At 37.6% G+C, this 18,108-nt stretch overlaps 2 protein-coding genes across 2 annotated transcripts; one reads left to right on the top strand and one right to left on the bottom strand.

Moving 5' to 3' along the window:
• The first annotated feature begins 3,450 nt into the window (after positions 1 to 3,450).
• LOC146477677 (melanocyte-stimulating hormone receptor-like) lies at positions 3,451 to 4,755 on the top strand. Its single transcript, XM_085113026.1, has one exon. The coding sequence runs from the start codon at positions 3,679 to 3,681 to the stop codon at positions 4,699 to 4,701; it is 1,023 nt and encodes a 340-aa protein (XP_084969152.1). The 5' UTR covers positions 3,451 to 3,678; the 3' UTR covers positions 4,702 to 4,755.
• Positions 4,756 to 8,918: 4,163 nt separating this feature from the next.
• Positions 8,919 to 11,380, bottom strand: LOC146477678 (DELTA-alicitoxin-Pse2b-like). The gene is made up of 2 exons (XM_085113042.1): positions 11,303 to 11,380; positions 8,919 to 10,436 (listed from the first exon to the last, which is right to left on the bottom strand). Exon 2 carries the CDS (start codon positions 10,407 to 10,409, stop codon positions 8,919 to 8,921), a length of 1,491 nt encoding a protein of 496 aa, XP_084969168.1. The 5' UTR covers positions 10,410 to 10,436; positions 11,303 to 11,380.
• Positions 11,381 to 18,108: the final 6,728 nt, after the last annotated feature.

Genomic DNA, 18,108 nt, shown 5'->3' on the forward strand with positions numbered 1-18,108 from the left:
TGTCAGCAAACTGTTTGTTTCTATGCCTGCTTGATTCGCTCTCCAAGTTTAAACACACAAGTCAGAAGCAATTTGTGTAATTAAAGTGAACCGCGTTGACAAGACGATCAACAAATTTGAATCTATGAAAACTTTCGTTAATTTAAAAGCATTAAAGCACCGTATTTCGACTAGCGTCTGTCAAGGTAAAGCAAAATACACTTCAATAGTCTAATTGGAGGGGTTGTCCCGCAAGAAATTATTTTTGTCTTGACAAATTTAAGACTTGCTCCTAACAATATAACATGACAAACATTGCACTTGAATACTACCACTGGGGACTGAAAATATCACATAGACGAAATGAAACAATTATTTTTTATTTCTCATCTTTAGTTAGAGAGTAAATATATACCGGTAATTAATTTGCGAATTCATTTTAATTTTTGGCTGAGTTCAAAAATGCATGGAAATTTCATATTTCCGTCAGTTAATTAGTCTCTTGTGAAATCATCTCTCTTTGGCAAAAGAGACCCCTTGAAAAGTGTCAGAGATAAATTACCTGCCTGATTCAGTCATTTACAGTATTTATGCAACTCGACATTGTTCGGTCGAAGTCTTCTTGTCTTAGACATTGGCTTGACAGTTCATTGAAGACAGGATCAACACTGTAAATTTTTAATGATGCCAATGTTGGTATACTTGTATATGTTTCTCGTTTTCATTGTCCTTACTTTAAGAGTGAAGGGAGTCAAAGAAGGAAAAACAGTCACTTTACCCATTATGCCAGAAAATGTTGACACGAAGGCATTGCATAATTTAGCTTTTTATTAACCCTTTCAAACTCAATGTCATTTTATAAATTCTCCTCACTATCCTCGAAGTATTACTTCTGGTACCATTTGCAAATTTGTTTAAATATCAAGATATCTGCTAGTCCCTTATAATAATAATAATACTAGTAATATTTATGGGGATACCAACGTCACAAAACGTGGTTTACAGAAGGGTCCTCGAATAATAAGAACTAAGCTACAACTAAGTGTTGGTAAAAGTGGCTTTAAATTACAGTTGGACCTGGCGGCCATTGGGCCATACGGTTTCAGTAGCTTGAAATAATAAGAAATTTAACTTCTCCTGCCTCCGTTGTTCCCCAACATGGCATGCTAGTTCGTCTCTTGCTAACGTCTCTAAGAATTTTAGGTCTTTGAAAATGGGCAGGAAAAATCTTAGGCACGATTTTGCTCCGTGTGACACTCAAATAGTTTGTCATAACATTTACCTTAAGAAAGCTGTTAACGATCAATAGACTTCGGATAAATAAATTTGTGTTTCCACAATGAATGTTGTAAACTGCTTATTTCAAAGCTTAAAATGTTACACTGGACCATTTGAGACAAAGACGAAGATTTGGTGACCTCCCCCCCCGCTCCACAGCCGTACATAAATATCCAGCAAGAAGCGAAGAAAAAAGAGAGAATAAAAGTTTCAGTTAACATTCCACTTAAAGGAAGCCATTGTAACTAGATCCAAGAAATTATGAGACGACTAAGACTTACGCATGTGATATTGCATCCAAAACAACAAAGCTCCTTTTGGGTATAAACGCAACGGCAGTTTGAGTAAATTGCCACTGAACAACTTGTTTACCCGTTTCATCTTTAATGTCATATCATCTTATGAACATACGTGCTAAGTAATTTTAACAATCATTCATCAAAGCGAGGGTAGGTTGCGGTAGATGTCTGCCATTATTCATGGACACTGGGCATGAGGTAAGCGATTAAATTGGTTAAGAACAATGTCTGTTTATTTTTGATAAATTTCGAAGAACTTCTCGCACAAACCCCAAGAAAATGCTTGATGGTGAATAGCAAGTATTATGCTGAGTTTGAATAACCAGTCAGAAATTTCGAGAAACACTGTCCACTGAATTGTTATATACTACTGATCAATAATCAGCTAATATAGTCAGTGTTACATAATCAGTCTTACATGATTAGTGTTACATGATTATTGTTACATGATCAGTGTTATATGATCAGTGTAACATGATCAGTCTTACGCGGCGTAGCAGTTCACAACCACTCTCGCCAAATCAGGTAATCCTTCTTTTCTTCTTCATCTCGATCGAAAAATGCATAGGGTTCTGGATCTTGGTTTTGACCTGAATTATCATTGTCTTAGTGCGAACCATAGATGGCACCGTGGGACATCCATGTTACGCATCTACGCATCTTTTTCCGGGTATTGCGATCTTTGTTGTAGCAGTAACAGATTGACCCAGCTAATTTCCAGCCGCGGCCATACCATCCCCAATCTGAATCAGTGTTTGCGAATGCTTGGTTTTTATCGTTCTCCGTTTTGTGGCGCACGCAAGGTTTCAGGCGACATGCCCACCATATTGGCCTGTAGTTGCAATCTTGTTCTTTGTGGTAACCCTCTCCAGCCAGAGTGCACTCGGAATTTAGAGAATGTTGAGTGGAATCAATGGTGGAGTCGAATTTCTTTAATGAAACTGAAGAAGCCGTGATAGAAGTACTGTAAGTCTATACCTCTAGTGTAGTTCTTTGATCCGACGTCAAAACGGCTTAGTAAAATGTTCCACACCGACTGTATCGGCCGCCTTTTCAGCTTCAGTCATTTCAGTCATACGTTTTGCAATCAGTTTTTTAGTCTTCTTCTTCATCACTGCAGCGTGCAGTGGGTTTTCTGCGTTCCTTCTTTGACAAAGACGGTATCATACATGCTGATTTTTCTGGCCCTAGATACTTCACTTTGGGTGACATCTTCACACGCATCACCACCGAACTTGCCAACTTGTGTGTGGCCTGATAGTAAAACGCAGTGAAAGAAATCGTAAACAGCTTTAGTAAACTCAACGTAGAATATGTTAGAAATCCAGTTCTTGGTTCTTGGTCAAATCAAAGATACCTTAAACTAGCTGATAGATCAAAGAAAAGTGAAGTCGCTTGTTACTGGCACCATTAACATGGAACAAAAATGTCTTCAAATGTATCGGAGACTTTCTCTTTCATTGAAAATTATTGAAATCATACCTCATAGCTGTCACTGTAATGGTCATTTATGTAAGGGCGTAAGGATAGGAATTCTTGCAGATGGAAAGGTCCTTGCGGCAATTATTTTTCTCGCTAAAGAAGAACTAATTCAGTTCTATTTTAAGTAAAAAAATTCTAAGGTAAGAACTTAAAGCTTTATTTTCTCCAGACACGCTGATGAAAATAGACTAAGTTAATTGCAATCTTCTTTGCTGAAAATGTGAATTTTTTTAATCATCATACATTGATTGTCTTGATCGATTGGCAGAACAGGTTATCAATATTAATTCAAAACTCACCTAACTGACATATTTGTTAAACAAGGAAACTTAGCCTGGGAATAAGTCAGGTAGAAAATTACACAAACAGTTTACGAACAGATGTCTAAACATGTGGAAGTCGCTCAGCCAGAAATTATATCCAGTACGACAAACGTTTTGACAAGGAAAACAGCCACAAAGACATAGAGAATGAAGCTTTTTTAATATAAAACCTTCCGATTTCTGCTCAAAGTGAAGTGTTTCGTTCAATGCTAATGCTAAATTTTACCGGATGTCTTGACAACTGTCATTTCAACTACATCTCCAGGTCTTCTACGCAATAAAATACACCACAGGTATATGACAGAAGCTACGAAAACATGGAAAATATCACGTCTTCTTTGGCCCTAACGAATTATAACAGTTCTCTTTCCAGACGAAACTGTTTCTTTCTGCCTGATCCGAAATTTGACAAAGTTCCAAATCGATTTGTTACCAATCTTCTCACAGGTGTTCTTAATGCTGTGTTATCACCATGTGCCGTTGTGGCAAACTCGCTCGTCGTTTTGGTCATCATAAGGAAGGTTTCGCTTCGGTCGCCGTTAAATTTACTTCTCGGATGCCTTGCAGTTTCGGACCTTCTCGTCGGTTTGTTTGTGCAGCCGAGTTACGTCGCATTCAGACTTGTTGAGAACCAGCACCGGTTTGTGCCGTGTGCATTGCGACTGTTTTACACCATGGGTTTCTTTACATGTTATGGTGTGTCTCTTGTCTCGTTATGCGCCATTAGCTGTGAGAGGTTCATCGCGTTATTTCATCCTTTGCGCTACTGTCACATAATACGCTATTCGAGGGTTATTAAGCTGATAATCTTTATCTGGATTGTGAACACCTTCTTAACAGGTCTTCAGTGGGTACACAACGAAGCAGCGAGAGGAATCCATCTTGTTTCATGGCTAGTTCTGTTGCTAACTGCTGTTGTTAGCCAGTTGAGAATTCTTCCTATGATTCGTCGGCAACAAAAACAAATCAGGCGACTTGAGTGCTACTCATTTCGCCAAAGAAGCGGACCAAGTGCGATGCAGATCAAATTTGCCGTAAACATTGCATACATAGTGGCGGTTTACCTGGCATTTAACCTTCCAGTTCTTCTTATAACTGCTGTTCATCAGATAATCCATATTGACATAGACACCTACAATTTTTACAGTTGGGCAGAAACAGCAGCTCTTCTAAATTCTTCTCTCAATCCCTTAGTTTGTGTTTGGAGAGTACGGGCAATTCGGAAAGCAATTTCAAAGTTGTGGCACCGAAAAAGCGAAAGAGAAGTAGTTAATTTATCATTACAACTGCCATGTAACGATCTGCTTCTAGTCAGATTCAGACAGATTAAAGAAACTTAGACATTTAATGTAGCATAGTTGCACTGCCAGAGTTTTGTGTCTAGAGTAGCAGGGATAACATAACATCCAAACTTTTCTTAGTTACCGTATCATCAATGCCCCCCCCCCCTCCCCCCCCAAAAAAAAAATCAATGCCCAGCCTCCCCTTCTGAATATTGTTTTCCCATATTGTGGTGGTACTGAGACATATTTGGATTGCTAAAAACCTGGAAGAGATAGTTAAAGATAAAAGCTGAAAGCGTACAAAAATATGGCATTTAACCACAAAACCCCATCAAATAAAGTGATTTCTTCAAGAGATATCGCTAATATCCTTACCTTTCTTTATCGTGGCACAAATGGTTATAGTAGCGAATAATAAGGTCGTCTTTACTTAGTCGGTTATTTACAGTTTTTATACGCTCACAATAGGGTCACAATAGGTTTCTTCGCCTTGAATCTGAAACTTTTCACGAAAATCCAGCTGAAATTCGTTTTCAGTACGCAAAATTGACGACGAATGACTCAATTTTTGTCACTAGTTTAGCGGGAAGGTGGTTTGGACTACAAACTGCTTTATGGACATCCCCTAAATTAAATATGACTGAGCAAGAAAGCGTTATCAACTCTTAGAACCTAACCCGTCTTTATCAGTTAGTTGTCATTTGTATAGATTAATAATAGCGTTGCTCTTTCGTCGTAAAATAGCTCATATTTTAGCCGCTTATTGAAGTTTTCTTTATTTGCCCGTTGTAAAATCCCTTGTGTAAAGACCCGGTAAGGCACTTTTTTGCCAAATACAGTTTATTCCTCATTTGCTCGTTCTAGTTCGTTTCATTTAACTGGGTTTGAAACAACTATTCGGGGTTTGCTTGTACAGAATGTGCAGTGGCTGCCACATTGTGTAAAATGTATGCCAAAATAGCTTTCATTTTAACATATCCTGTTGTTTCCATTCAAATTAACCCTTCTTGCCTCGTTCAACGTTAAGTCTTAAAAGTTCTCACTGTTTGAATATTTTGGGCAGTTTAACAGTGGAAACTTCAATGATATTTTTAATAAGTGTTTCCTAAAATCATCTGACGTTGGTAACACTTCAAAGGGGAGTTTTACCAGGGAAATCTAAAGCGGCAAAATCATAAAACGTTTTTCTTTCCTGAAATAAAACCGGGCCCACTCAACACCGGTAAGTCGAAACTCATCTTTGTGGTGTTATCATTTTTGAAAATTCATGAATAACAGTACAAATACCTGTTATTAAACTATAGTTAATTTTAAACTCGTTGATAAAATTGGAAAGCTTGTACGTTTCCGTGCTGTTCTTTATTATGCTGTGCAAGGTATTTCTTATTTCTCATTCTGTTTATAAAATGTTAAGTGTACCATTCAATAAAACCTACTAGGAAGTTGGTCTTATGTTGAATAAGTTGGTTTTAGCTTATGAGTCTGGGGATAAAATCTTAAAATGTGACCATTTAAATGAAGTGCAGAAGGTATTTTAAAGACACCTCTTCCCATGTTAGAAATCAGGTCTAAGGCGTCGTCCACACGTATCCGGAAATTTGTGAAAACGCAAATTTTTTTTTACGAATACGGCTTGCGTCCACACGTATCCAGCGTATTTTCCGACCGTATCCGGAAATTTTTGAAAACGCTCTCCAGAGTGGAAATTTTTTTATCCGATACGAATACGTATACGTGTGGACGGTCGTATCCGGAAATTTTTGAATACGCTTTCGTCATTCTCTTGGATCCAGTCTTCACGGCGAGCATTATAAACAAACATGGCGTACAGCAAACCGGGTTGTAGCTTCTTTGTTAGTTGCTCTGATTTCTAGTTTGATATCATGCGTTCAGATAAATGCAGCTGTGATAAATTTACACAACCAATACATTAGAGATCGACAGGATCTTTTGAGATTGTTATTCTGGATGCGACTAGGAAGGACAAGCGCATAGTGGGACAATTTAATCAGTGGCACAACGATCGAAAAAGAATGGAGAGAGAATTTTAGAACTGCGAACTAGAGCAAATCAGAAAATTTCCGGATACAATCGGATACGTTTCGACGGCTGAAAACGATTCGAATACGCTGCGTGTGGACGCAAAAATTTTCGCATCCGCAAAAAAATATTTGCGGGAAAAAAAAATTCTGGATACGTGTGGACATGGCCTAAAGGAAAACGTTGTATACAATATTGTTCAGAAGATCTATTTTGGTAAGGCTCAAATTACACTGTATTTGTGATACATAACCCACTAGTTCTACCTTTCAGTTAGTTGTGTTTTAAATGCCGATTTAGACGGTACAACTTTTGCTTACGACTGTCGCATGCGATTTCTGGAGCGCACGTTGCTCGCGTCATGCAAAAACTCGCACCCAATTTTTGTCATTCACTGAACATTGCCTTTACCTATGATTGTCTTAGGATATTAAAACATTTTTTAAAATCCTGCAAACATTTTTTGTGACGTTCAAGACAGTCGTAAGCGAGTTGTAGGTTTGATTTACACGAAACAATTCGTGTCGTAGGACTGTCGTAAGCTTGTCGCATGCGAAGAAGTCGTACCATGTAAATCGCCCTTAAGAGTTTTGAAAAGCTGAGTGACGCGTCGTTAAAACCTGGTGATTTGGAAACTGCACCCTTTTCTTTTAAGCCTCCCTCTCTGAGTAAGCCCTTCCCCCATATTGAAAAGAAATAGGGGGGCCTTCACCGTGTGCAACGCCTCGCAATATTGATGGAGAGGACCAAAACGAGAACGAACTACAAAATAATGTACTGGGACACAAAAAAAATGAAGTGAAACTTGCAGTTAGTGTTTCACCAAAAGCAAGTCATTGCAATGAGATTCAAATTGTCTTAAGATGTCTAAAAGTTTTCCAAAGAAAGCGTGAATTTTTTCACGCAACTACTTTTTTGTGCAACTACTTTTAAGTTGAAAGAAATGTGAGGGTATATTTCCAGCCTGGTGAATGAATGAGAATGATGATTATTCTAGAAAGTGACGCAGGCATACTCGGAAAAAAGAAATCCGAGTGCTCCTATCAGGAGTCGAACCTAAGACCTTCCGATTACTAGTTCGGATGCTCTACCACTGAGCTACAGGAGACTCGTGGGAGCTAAGGCCATTAAACTAGGTTCATGGGACAAACATCCTTCATACTGCTAGGATTTGAATGTCGAACCTAAGACCTTCCGATTAATCATCATTCTCATTCATTCACCAGGCTGGAAATATACCATCACATTTCTTTCATATACCACACGTTCGACATTCAAATCCTAGCAGTATGCAGGATGTTTGTCCCATGAACCTAGTTTAATGGCCTTAGCTCCCACGAGTCTCCTGTAGCTCAGTGGTAGAGCATCCGAACTAGTAATCGGAAGGTCTTAGGTTCGACTCCTGATAGGAGCACTCGGATTTCCTTTTTCCGAGTATGCCTGCGTCACTTTCTAGAATAATCATCATACTTTTAAGTTGCTTAAAAGTTGCGTATATAACAGTAATGATCATTCAGTTATTCATTCTTTCTTCTGCAGTTCAAATGTATGAATTTTCATATATTAACTTTAACCTCAAAAGCTCTACAGGTATGTTACGAATTCACAAAATGACCAGATCCCAGTTGGCTTGATAGCTCAATTGGTAGAGCACTGCAGTACTGCACCCGTATCGCGGAGGTCATGGGTTTGAATCCCGTTCAAACCTAAATTTTTTTAGACTTTCTTTTCGTAACTGCTTTTAAGCAACGTAAAAGTTGCGTGTGTTACTGCGATCACATTCACTTATTCATTCTTTCTTCCGTAGTTCAAATGTATGAATTTTCACTTTTATCGAAAGAAATATTGCATCGAGACAATACATTTGTTATCCTAGCACACTGTGATTGGACTGTGATCACTACTAAAACAACAAATTTATTGTTTTATCTTTAATGCAATCTCATGTGACATGATTAAGATACATGCTAAACAATGACCGTTTAAGAGTTAAGCTAGGAAATTTAACCAATGCTTCTTTTTTGTTCCGCTGATATATTTACCTTGATGTGAAGATAACGTTAGCTTTTGTTTTAACCTCTTTTCATGCAATACAAACTACGTGAAAGCTAAATCGATTTAATCAACTCATAGTCTTTGTGTATTTTACTTAGGATAAAGCTTCATTGTTCAAGTGGCTTACTTTCGATATAGTTCTCCAGCTAACTTGGCATCAGAACCCCCTTGTCAGCATTCTATTCCTCTTTTTCCCCACCTGAAAATTCATTGACTTCTGTATCTTGATCTTGACCCGAATTATCATCATCTTGATGAGCACCATGGCTAGCGCCTTTCTGCGGGGCATCCCTGTTTGGCATCCTCCACACCTGTTTCCGCGTGTTGCGATTTGAGTTGTAGCAGGCGCACTTCGACCCAGCCACTTTCCAGGCGCAGCCGTGCCATGCCCAATCTCCATTATCGTTGGCGAATGCATGTTGTTTGTGGACTCCAGTGTCTAGCTCTATGGATTTGTAGCCAACACAAGATGGGCCACGACAGTTGCACCATATTGGCTTGTAGTGGCAGTCGTCGTTGCTGTGGCAACCTTCTGAAGCCAGAGTGCACTCAAATTCTGGAGATTGTTTGGTGGAACTACTTGTGTAGTCAAATTTCTGTAATTGAACTCCTCCACTTTCTTCATGGTCACAGCCATAATTCAAGTAGCCAAGGTAGTAGTACTGTAGGTTTATCGCTCTAATGTAGTTCTCTGATCCGATTGTAAAACGGCTTTGGAAGATATCCCATATCTCCCTGAAGGTGTGTTCGACAGCAGCCGGAGACTCACCAGCCTCATTCAAAAGTTTTTCAATCAGCTCCTTGGTTCTTTCCTTGAGCACAGCATTTCGGGTTTCTTCAGTGCCTCCTCTGACGAAAAGTTTATCTATTGTGTTCATGCTAGTTGTCTTGGATATTTCACTGTTGGAAACATTTGCACACGCCTGAACACCCAGGTCGCCAACTTCCGTGGGGCCCGATAGTGAAACACAGCTTTTTACCTGGAATTCTCTTTGACTGTATGCTTCAGAACTTTGCGCAAACGTGGTCTGTTGAACGTTTGCTCCTAGGAGAGCAGATGTTATCACATGGGAGCCATATGTGTGCAAAAATACATCGTATGGCTTCCAGCGGTTTTGTTGCCATGGACTCTCCACTGTCAAGGGTAAGGCCTCTAGATCTCTAAGAACATGTTTGGTTAAGGTAGTGATTGAATCATCGTCCAAACAGTCCTTTTCCACAAAAATCTTTTCTTTCAAAGCTCTCACGTTCAAGGATATACCACTTACTTTTTGGGAGGACGACTGTTCACTTGATATAACGCTTGTGAGCGTAGCACCCAGGGTATAGGAACCCTCCAAGGAGACGTCCAAGCCTGCTGACACGGCCAGTTTCGAGTAGAAGTCTTTTGTGCTTGCGTAGTAGTCATAGTAACTGCCTGAGTAAAAAAGGTCTTGCCTGGAGAAGCACTTTGAAGGGATACTTTCAAACACGCTGGCCTCGTCTTCTCGGAAGTCACTCAACAAGTCGGTGCCTCGAAGATTGATTGCTTTCCCAAGTTCTTCCGTACCATCAAGCTTCGTTACTGGTTCACGCTTCCCTACAATTTGAACGTCATTGTTTTTACGCTTTGGTTTTGCTTCGTTCAATGCAGCTGTGAGGCAAATGATCAGCATAAATAGCCTAGCCATGACTTCTGATTTCTCTTTCCTTGTCCTCTTTAAGGGATAAATATGAAATTGTTAATAGTTTTCCCTTTACTTCATCCAAAAGTTCAAATAAATCAATGTTTCGTTGGCTTCAACAGTTTCATGCTTGAATGATATTAATTGTGATTTAGGGTCAGTTATAAAAAGACAATTTAACAACAGACGGTGTTTTACAAAACCACGTTCTAAGTCATTTCCAATTTTGCCAACAGTCATATCTAAACACTGTCTGCTGCTGACGGCAACAAGAAGGTTTAAATTTTAGACTAGAAAAGTAGTATTTAAAGAAATAAAAGACTTTTAGACAAAATAACATACACAATTAAAGAAAGATGTGAAACACGCAATGTAAAAGACATAACAAAATATGACTTTAGCAAGTGAAACAGACAACAAAAAATACTAAACTGCCGCATTGAGTTTTTTGTCCGTCCTCTGGCAAAAACAAGTTATCTTAACAAGTGTATTAAATATTATAAAAAAAAACTTTAGCAAGTGGAAGCGACTACATGACTTCATCACGACATCCTGAAAGGAGTGATAACATGAACTGGGTATGGTCATTTGAGTGCGGTTATTAAAAAAAAGAGGTGAAATTGCGACAAAAATGTATTGATTCTGTCTCTGTGTAGTGCTCTCTTAAAGTCGGAATAACTCGCAAAACGTGGCTTCAAAAATCTTACCATTTTTGTTAACTAACTTTGGAAGGCAGGATAAAATATTCAACAAATTGATATAACAAATAAATATAGTTTTGAGTAACCATAAAACCGAATAGTAAGTAAAGATAAAGGATGCAGTATAGTTGCAAAAGTGATGAAAACGTTTGTTGCTATTTAAAGTGTGATAGGATAGGATAATAGCCAAACACTTACCTTCCACTCTGAAGAAGTCCACTCAACTGAATGGTAAAAGTATTGTGAGCAGTTGCTTTAATGGAATCTGAGTAAGCTACGTGGCCAGAGTTTTTTGAGGTGACATATATTGTGGAGTATTTGTTTCATTTAAGAAGGAAAGTGGTTTTTAGAGCCATGGTTTTGAGTGAATGGTGTTGAATTCAAATTCCAACAGGTGGCGATGCTTGGGAACCCAAGCGCAGCAGGTTACGTCAACTGAAGGTCGTGGGCCATTGATCTTCCAAGTCAAGCAGAACGGCCACCAAGGGTGTTAAGGCAAATTTGTGAAGTTTACTTTCTTCTCAAGCAAGTTGTTGTGATTTTGGGAAACATTGTCCTCATAAATGAACCTACCACCCGAGGCCCAACCCCAGGCCTTTCAGATACACACAAACATAAAAAAATGTACACCTTTCTTATAACAAAGAGACAATTATAGGATATCCCCTACCTTCTTTGAAAATCAGAACTATTCACTTTATTTGAGTTATTATTTCTGCTTAGCTTTTGGTATCTTCTCTATTATTTTATTCTGATTGATACCATTTCGGTTGTTATTCTATTCTACTAGCCCTTGAAATACTAAAAAGATTATCCTTTTGAACCAAAATTCCCGTTATGGGTTACTATAATGGTGGGCTAGCCATTCCCTCGCTTTAAGATTTTCTCTACTGTATAAACATAAGGTCTTGAAACCTTTTTTTTTAGACACATATTGTTGGTACTTAATAACAGAGAACATATTTGTTTCGTGAAAACGAATATTTTACCCCCGTTTTTTGGGGGAATGTAATGTAAGACTCACCAGGTCAGACTGCGGAATGGATGAAACTGAGCAGGTTGACTCATCTTAACCAGTGTGGGCTTTGATCGATAAGTTCGAACTTCAGCCATACTGGCAATTTAAATCGCTACAAAGAAAACTAAGAAACCCAGTAAATAAAAAAAAAGGAAAATAAATGAGTCAAAATGGCTTAGATGTTTATAGTGACAAATGTAACCTGTGTGGTTTTATGTCGGCTAAAAATTTCTACCGCTGGAACTGGGTACGCCTGACTGAAGCCACGAGGGATCTACTAGTGATTCAAATAAGTTACAACGAACCAAAGACTCTTCACAATAAAATATGTTTGACTTTCAGAAGACTTTTTGTCTAAGTTTTTATTGTACAACGATTTGAACATCCCACCAGATGTGTCCTATATGACTATTCTCTTTCGGGAGGCGGACTTGGTACGTTTCATGGGGATACTGGACGAAGCAGCATCGATCATGTAATTGTATTAAAAATAGTAAAAACACGTAGCATATGAATTAAAATTATATTGCTTTTAACTATATTCAACCTCAGGTCGTGCTCATTAGAAATATGAAGTAATGAAATAAATTGATGACTCTGGCATGTAGGATACTTTAAAAAATGACACCGACATGTATAAGGACCTATGAAACCGATATGAAACCTCGATTATTTGTCAGTAACGGCTAAGCTTTGCTGTTTTGTAGTAGCACTGTACAGAACCAATTATATAAGTATTCTTTGAAAGCAATGTTGTTTTCGTTTGGATTCCAGGCGTAGTTTTTTGTATTTTCAGGATTGTGTGAGAACCAAAAACGCCTCAAAAGAACCACATGCTTAAATCAAGTGTTCAACCTGTGCCGTGTCCGTGAGCCTGATTATTTTGGGGCGGCTATGTTTTAAATTGTGTACCATGAAAACCTCATCGAAAACCAATAGCTGAGGACGAATTTTTTTTAACTTACTATTTTACAATAATCGGCTAAAGGGCTCCCAAAGTCACATTTGACACCGTGAACGCTAAGCTTAGTCGCCGCCACTTTGTTTTACACTCTTTTGCCCGAAATCAATTCCTGTACAAGTTTCAATTATTCTACGTGCCTTCGAAACTTTTTTTTCTACGTTCATAAAAAGTGCACACAATATTGTCATTGCCAGTAAAAACAATGCGATATAAAGGGTCAACTGAGGGTGAATTCTACTGATCCAATAACCAAAAGCATTGAGGTGTCGTTCTGCTCAGTTAAGCAGCAAATAATCGATTAGATTTCCTGATTAACAAAGAGAGGGACATCGCTATACTTTATCCTTGCTGCTAATATATCTGAGTAGTTGAAAGTAAAATGCACAAGTTCAGATTTGAAAGTGGAGTCCGAACCCCTAGCCCCTCCCTCTGCTGGACCTTCCACCAGAAACAACAGTATATGGTAATGAATTTGCCGTCAGTTTGAAAACGCGCTTGAAGTGCTGCAAAGACGCGAGGTGGCATGAGGTGTACTTGTCATTCGGACGAAATTTTGCCCATTGCAATTTTTTGGAAAAGGGGCATAAGTAGATGTTATTGTTAAGAGTCCCAAAACCTAGGTACGTTAAAAAATTCGTTCCCGATTATTTTAAAACGGACAGCAATTTAGAGGAGGAAAGGGCAAACTCGTATTAAACGGGTTCCTGAATATGATTCTACAAACCCTGATTTGTTTTACGTTTTGCATATGATGTTTATTCGGAATATTTATTATTATTATTATTGTTATTATTATTATTATTATTATTATTATTATTATTATTATTATTATTATTATTATTATTATTATTTCCCCAAGTGTGATGTATCGCGGGGTGATCTAGCATGGGAAAACCTATTACAGAATGAATTTTTACAGTTTCACGTGTGGGTAAAACTACTATATTACATAGAAATGAACGTCCGAATTTGATCGAAGATCGAGAAGAGTAGAAAAGTTTTTCAGTGCACTAGAGCCGTGTAAAGAAGTAGTAATAATTCACGGTTCGTTTCTCTGTGTTGATATATATGCGTGGCCTACCAACAAGGGCAATTGTTTGTTTATGGAGCAACACGCTATTCACCTAAATTACCTTTTTCTGTCCATCAAATTTCATTCAAGAATACGTTGTTAATGTGAGTCCCTTTTTTTAATGACTTTTCTTTTGCATCTTTCGCGTTTAAGCTTTTAATTATTTTTAGAAGGGAGTGGATGTTCTAGTCCCGAGCATTGTGCTGCTTATTTCCATTGTTGGTATCACACTTCAAGCGACAAGTACCTGCAAATTTCCCGCAATTTATTTCAACTCAAATAGCTTGAAATTTAGTTCAAAAATCGAATTCTCAGTCGGTAAGAAAGTCATATTTTGGTTAAAGACTAACTTAATATTACTTTGCTTGATGCTTAGTTAGCATAAGACACACAACTTCTATTATAGTTAAACACAGTCTATAAACATAATCATCATGGGCTATTCTTTTTGGTGAATACCTTGATAACGATTTTTTCGCTATATCAGAAAGTAAACCCTAAACAAGTGCTAACTCGCAATCATTTGGAAAAGAGACTAAGTCCATCAAACCTAATCATATTTTCCTAATTAAAGAATACGCCTAACCATTCGTTGAATCGCGACTAATCATACGACTTAATTCGAGAGTTCCTCCTTCCATCTATTGACTTGAAGTAGCATTAAAATAAAATAAAGATAAAAATAGTAATAATAATAATAATAAAAAAAATTGGGGGAGGATCCCTTTCTCTTGCTCATCTTCTTACCAAAAAAATTGTGTAACAGGGGCGTGGAGTTATTAAAGCATAAATCGCAGCAATTGCTATCTATTATATTTACAGATAATACAGTCTGAATTTGTTGTCCAACTTTAAAGCAACCACATGAGCTACCTATACAGGTTTCCTTTTTTTTAACCATTATTTTGTTATAAACCGGCTGACGATTAATATCTCGTCGAATCAAACGATTGAAAAAATTAGAACCAAAAGTCTGAATAGAAACGGTTATATTCACTTTTAGAGTATCGTTAATTTTGTCTGAATACTCAGCCAGTCACACGATTTGCCTAGTTTTCCTGATGTATTGAAAAAATCTTTTCAAGAAAAGCTATCTTTGAAGGTCTTGTGTAATCATACATATACTTTGTGTAAGAAAATGTTGTTGTCATCTTAATTTATTTTTCACTGCCCGTTTAGTTTAAATTTATCTCTGAAAGACGACATTCTATACCTGTGATTCTATACCTATACCCATCCACCTGTGATGGAAAGCTTGAAGTGACAAGTAACAGACTACGAAACAAGAAAACAAAAGACAAAAAAAAAAAACAAAACAAAAAAAAAAAAAAACACCAAAAAAAAAAAAAAAACAAAAGACAAAAAAAGGACATATAAATAAAAAATTATAATAAAATGATGATAAAAAAATCCTTGCCGGACAGGGGCTTTTTAACAATTCATAAGTGAGAAGGGCTATTCATCAACAACTAGGTGCGCAACTCAATTCGCGTGCGAATCAGTCCCCTACCATTCGTATCCTTGAGTTGTTTCAGTAAATACGAAAACGTTCTGTTAATTGCACTTTTTTATTGAATACCTGATCTAGTGGCAAAGTAGAAATCTTTACGTAGACATCACAGCACTAATAAAAATCTCATTAAATTTTCTAACTTATACATATTAAATTGGGTGGTAGGAATAGAACTAGCTTCCGTTATTCGGTAAGGCATCACGATTACCGACGATCACTTGCCGACTTTTCGCAAAGGATACAACAAAGATGGCTTTTGTCAAGAATCAAGCCAATACATTGTCGGGATTATTGTCCAAGTTGACAATCTACTTACAGTGTAGGAATATATTTGAAGCGAGAATTATATATATAAAAAAGTCATTTTCCTAAAGAACAGTATGTGTACTGTGCTCCTTTCTAACCACTATTTTCTTTCCGATTCCAAAGCATTCCACTTGTTTTGTCTCACCGCTGGTGTCACGCTTGAACTGACATGTACCTGCAAGCTCCCACAATTTTATATTCATGATTAGAAAAACAAGTTAAAATATCTTTTGGACCACTAAAGATTTAATTTAGCAGTTAAATAGATCGTAAGATGGTCACCAACTATCTGCAAGCGAAGTTTGAACTGAGTTGTATCTTTTTTTTTATTAGGGAGATAACGTAGTTCGTGGCTGGCACCGACCCCATTACTTACAGTACAACGCTCATTTTAGACGACATTTTGTTTTGCTTGACGATTCCTTGCTCATTGTCCTCAGTTAAGGACCTACCACCTTTTTACACAAACAAATTAAGCACCTACTTTTTTTTAATGAAAACATGAAAGGTTGTCGTTTAGACCATCTCCAATCTCTGTTATTGCAGCTTTTGTTTTTCACTTTCTGATTGTTCGAGTTTACTAAACAAATAATTAATGTGTACTAAATAATTAGTTTAAATGATTAGTTATCTTTAAAACGGGAAAGCTAAAGAAACTCAATTTTTGTTTAAAGATTTATTCTGTCGCCATCGTCCTTTCCAACAAATTATTGTTGGAGGTCAGTAGGTGTTTCTTTGTATCCTCCATGGTGTTTTTACTGTTGTTATCAGGCATGAGGTGACAAGTAGCCGTAGTGATACGCCAGATAACCATCGAAGCTACTAGAAGAGTCCATTTATCTTTTTCCTCCATTAGAACTTTAAGGAAACCTATGTAATACTAGAAGTAACCAAGTGATGGGATATTGTCCCTTTTTGAGGTGGGTAGAGTAAGGCAGTTTAGGTCAAGTTTCACCATGGAATATAAACCGAATAGCTGGCACCTTGCCCGACGGCCGCGATCGATTTTTATAAATGTGTATGTGCCAATAATCTTAACAGTTATAACCTCTACAAGTTGAAGAAATGCCTGCCTACCGAAAGGGTAAAAATATTCACCGTACAAATATTTCTAGCACAGAAGTAGTGGTTTTATTCAAATTAAGGTACCCGAGCTAAAAGTATCAAGATCAAAACCCAATAGCCAGAAAGGAATGCTGCAGTTTAAAGCGATTCATATCTAGGTAGAGTAGACCACCGACCACGAGATATCATCCGTCAAAGGGTAATTTCCTTCTTAACCCAATAATTACTTGCTATTACTTGCTCATTTTCCTGTAAATTGTCAACAAGAATTCCTTTTCTTTATGATGTGTAATACAATCAGTCACACAGGCATGCCCGGATATAAAGAAATTCAAGTTTTCCTAACACGATGATTTTTTGGAGACGCGTGGTAATTAGGTAATTCAACTTGGTCTTCGTCACAAACATCTTTCATAGCGAGAACACTAAATGCAGGAAAATATCGCATAAACGTCCCTAATACCTACACCTCCTTTTATTAAGTTACTGCCTCTCGCATCTTGCACTCTTATTTGTTATTTGAACAATTTTAAAGGGCCATATTAATATATTTAGCGGCAGAATTTAATTCGGTAACATGCACTGATGAAGTTGGAAGATTTTTGATCGATATGTCAAGCAATTTTAAGCGTTCGTTCAAACGTAGTTCTAGCCAGTGAAGTCTACAAGAATTTTTCTGGTTGAAATTTCAATAGTTTTCGTTAAGCAAGTTAAAAATGTCTTTAAAATAAGAAAGTGTCGAATTTCCATTTAAACAGATGGTACGTTGCCAAGAGTTGATAATTTTTAACTTCTAAGTAACCTAATCATCTTTCTGTTAAACATTAAGCAGTCTGTACTTTCAGCCATCTGAGTTCCTGACCAATGTGGAACCTAAAGCCTTTTAAAGCAAAGTGTTTTGCGTGTGGTAAGGGGGGAGGGGGTGTTACCAACTGGAGTTGTCATATGACAGGGAATCATGGACAAAACGGGCAAAAATAATTGATGGAAAGATGATAACTTATTCCTCCACACCCACACGCAGGGAGATTGCGCCAGGGTACAAGAACGCTGGACAAACAAATAA

The sequence above is a fragment of the Pavona decussata genome, unplaced genomic scaffold (genome assembly GCF_977016875.1).
Source record: "Pavona decussata unplaced genomic scaffold, jaPavDecu1.1 SCAFFOLD_69, whole genome shotgun sequence".
Taxonomy (NCBI): domain Eukaryota; kingdom Metazoa; phylum Cnidaria; class Anthozoa; order Scleractinia; family Agariciidae; genus Pavona; species Pavona decussata.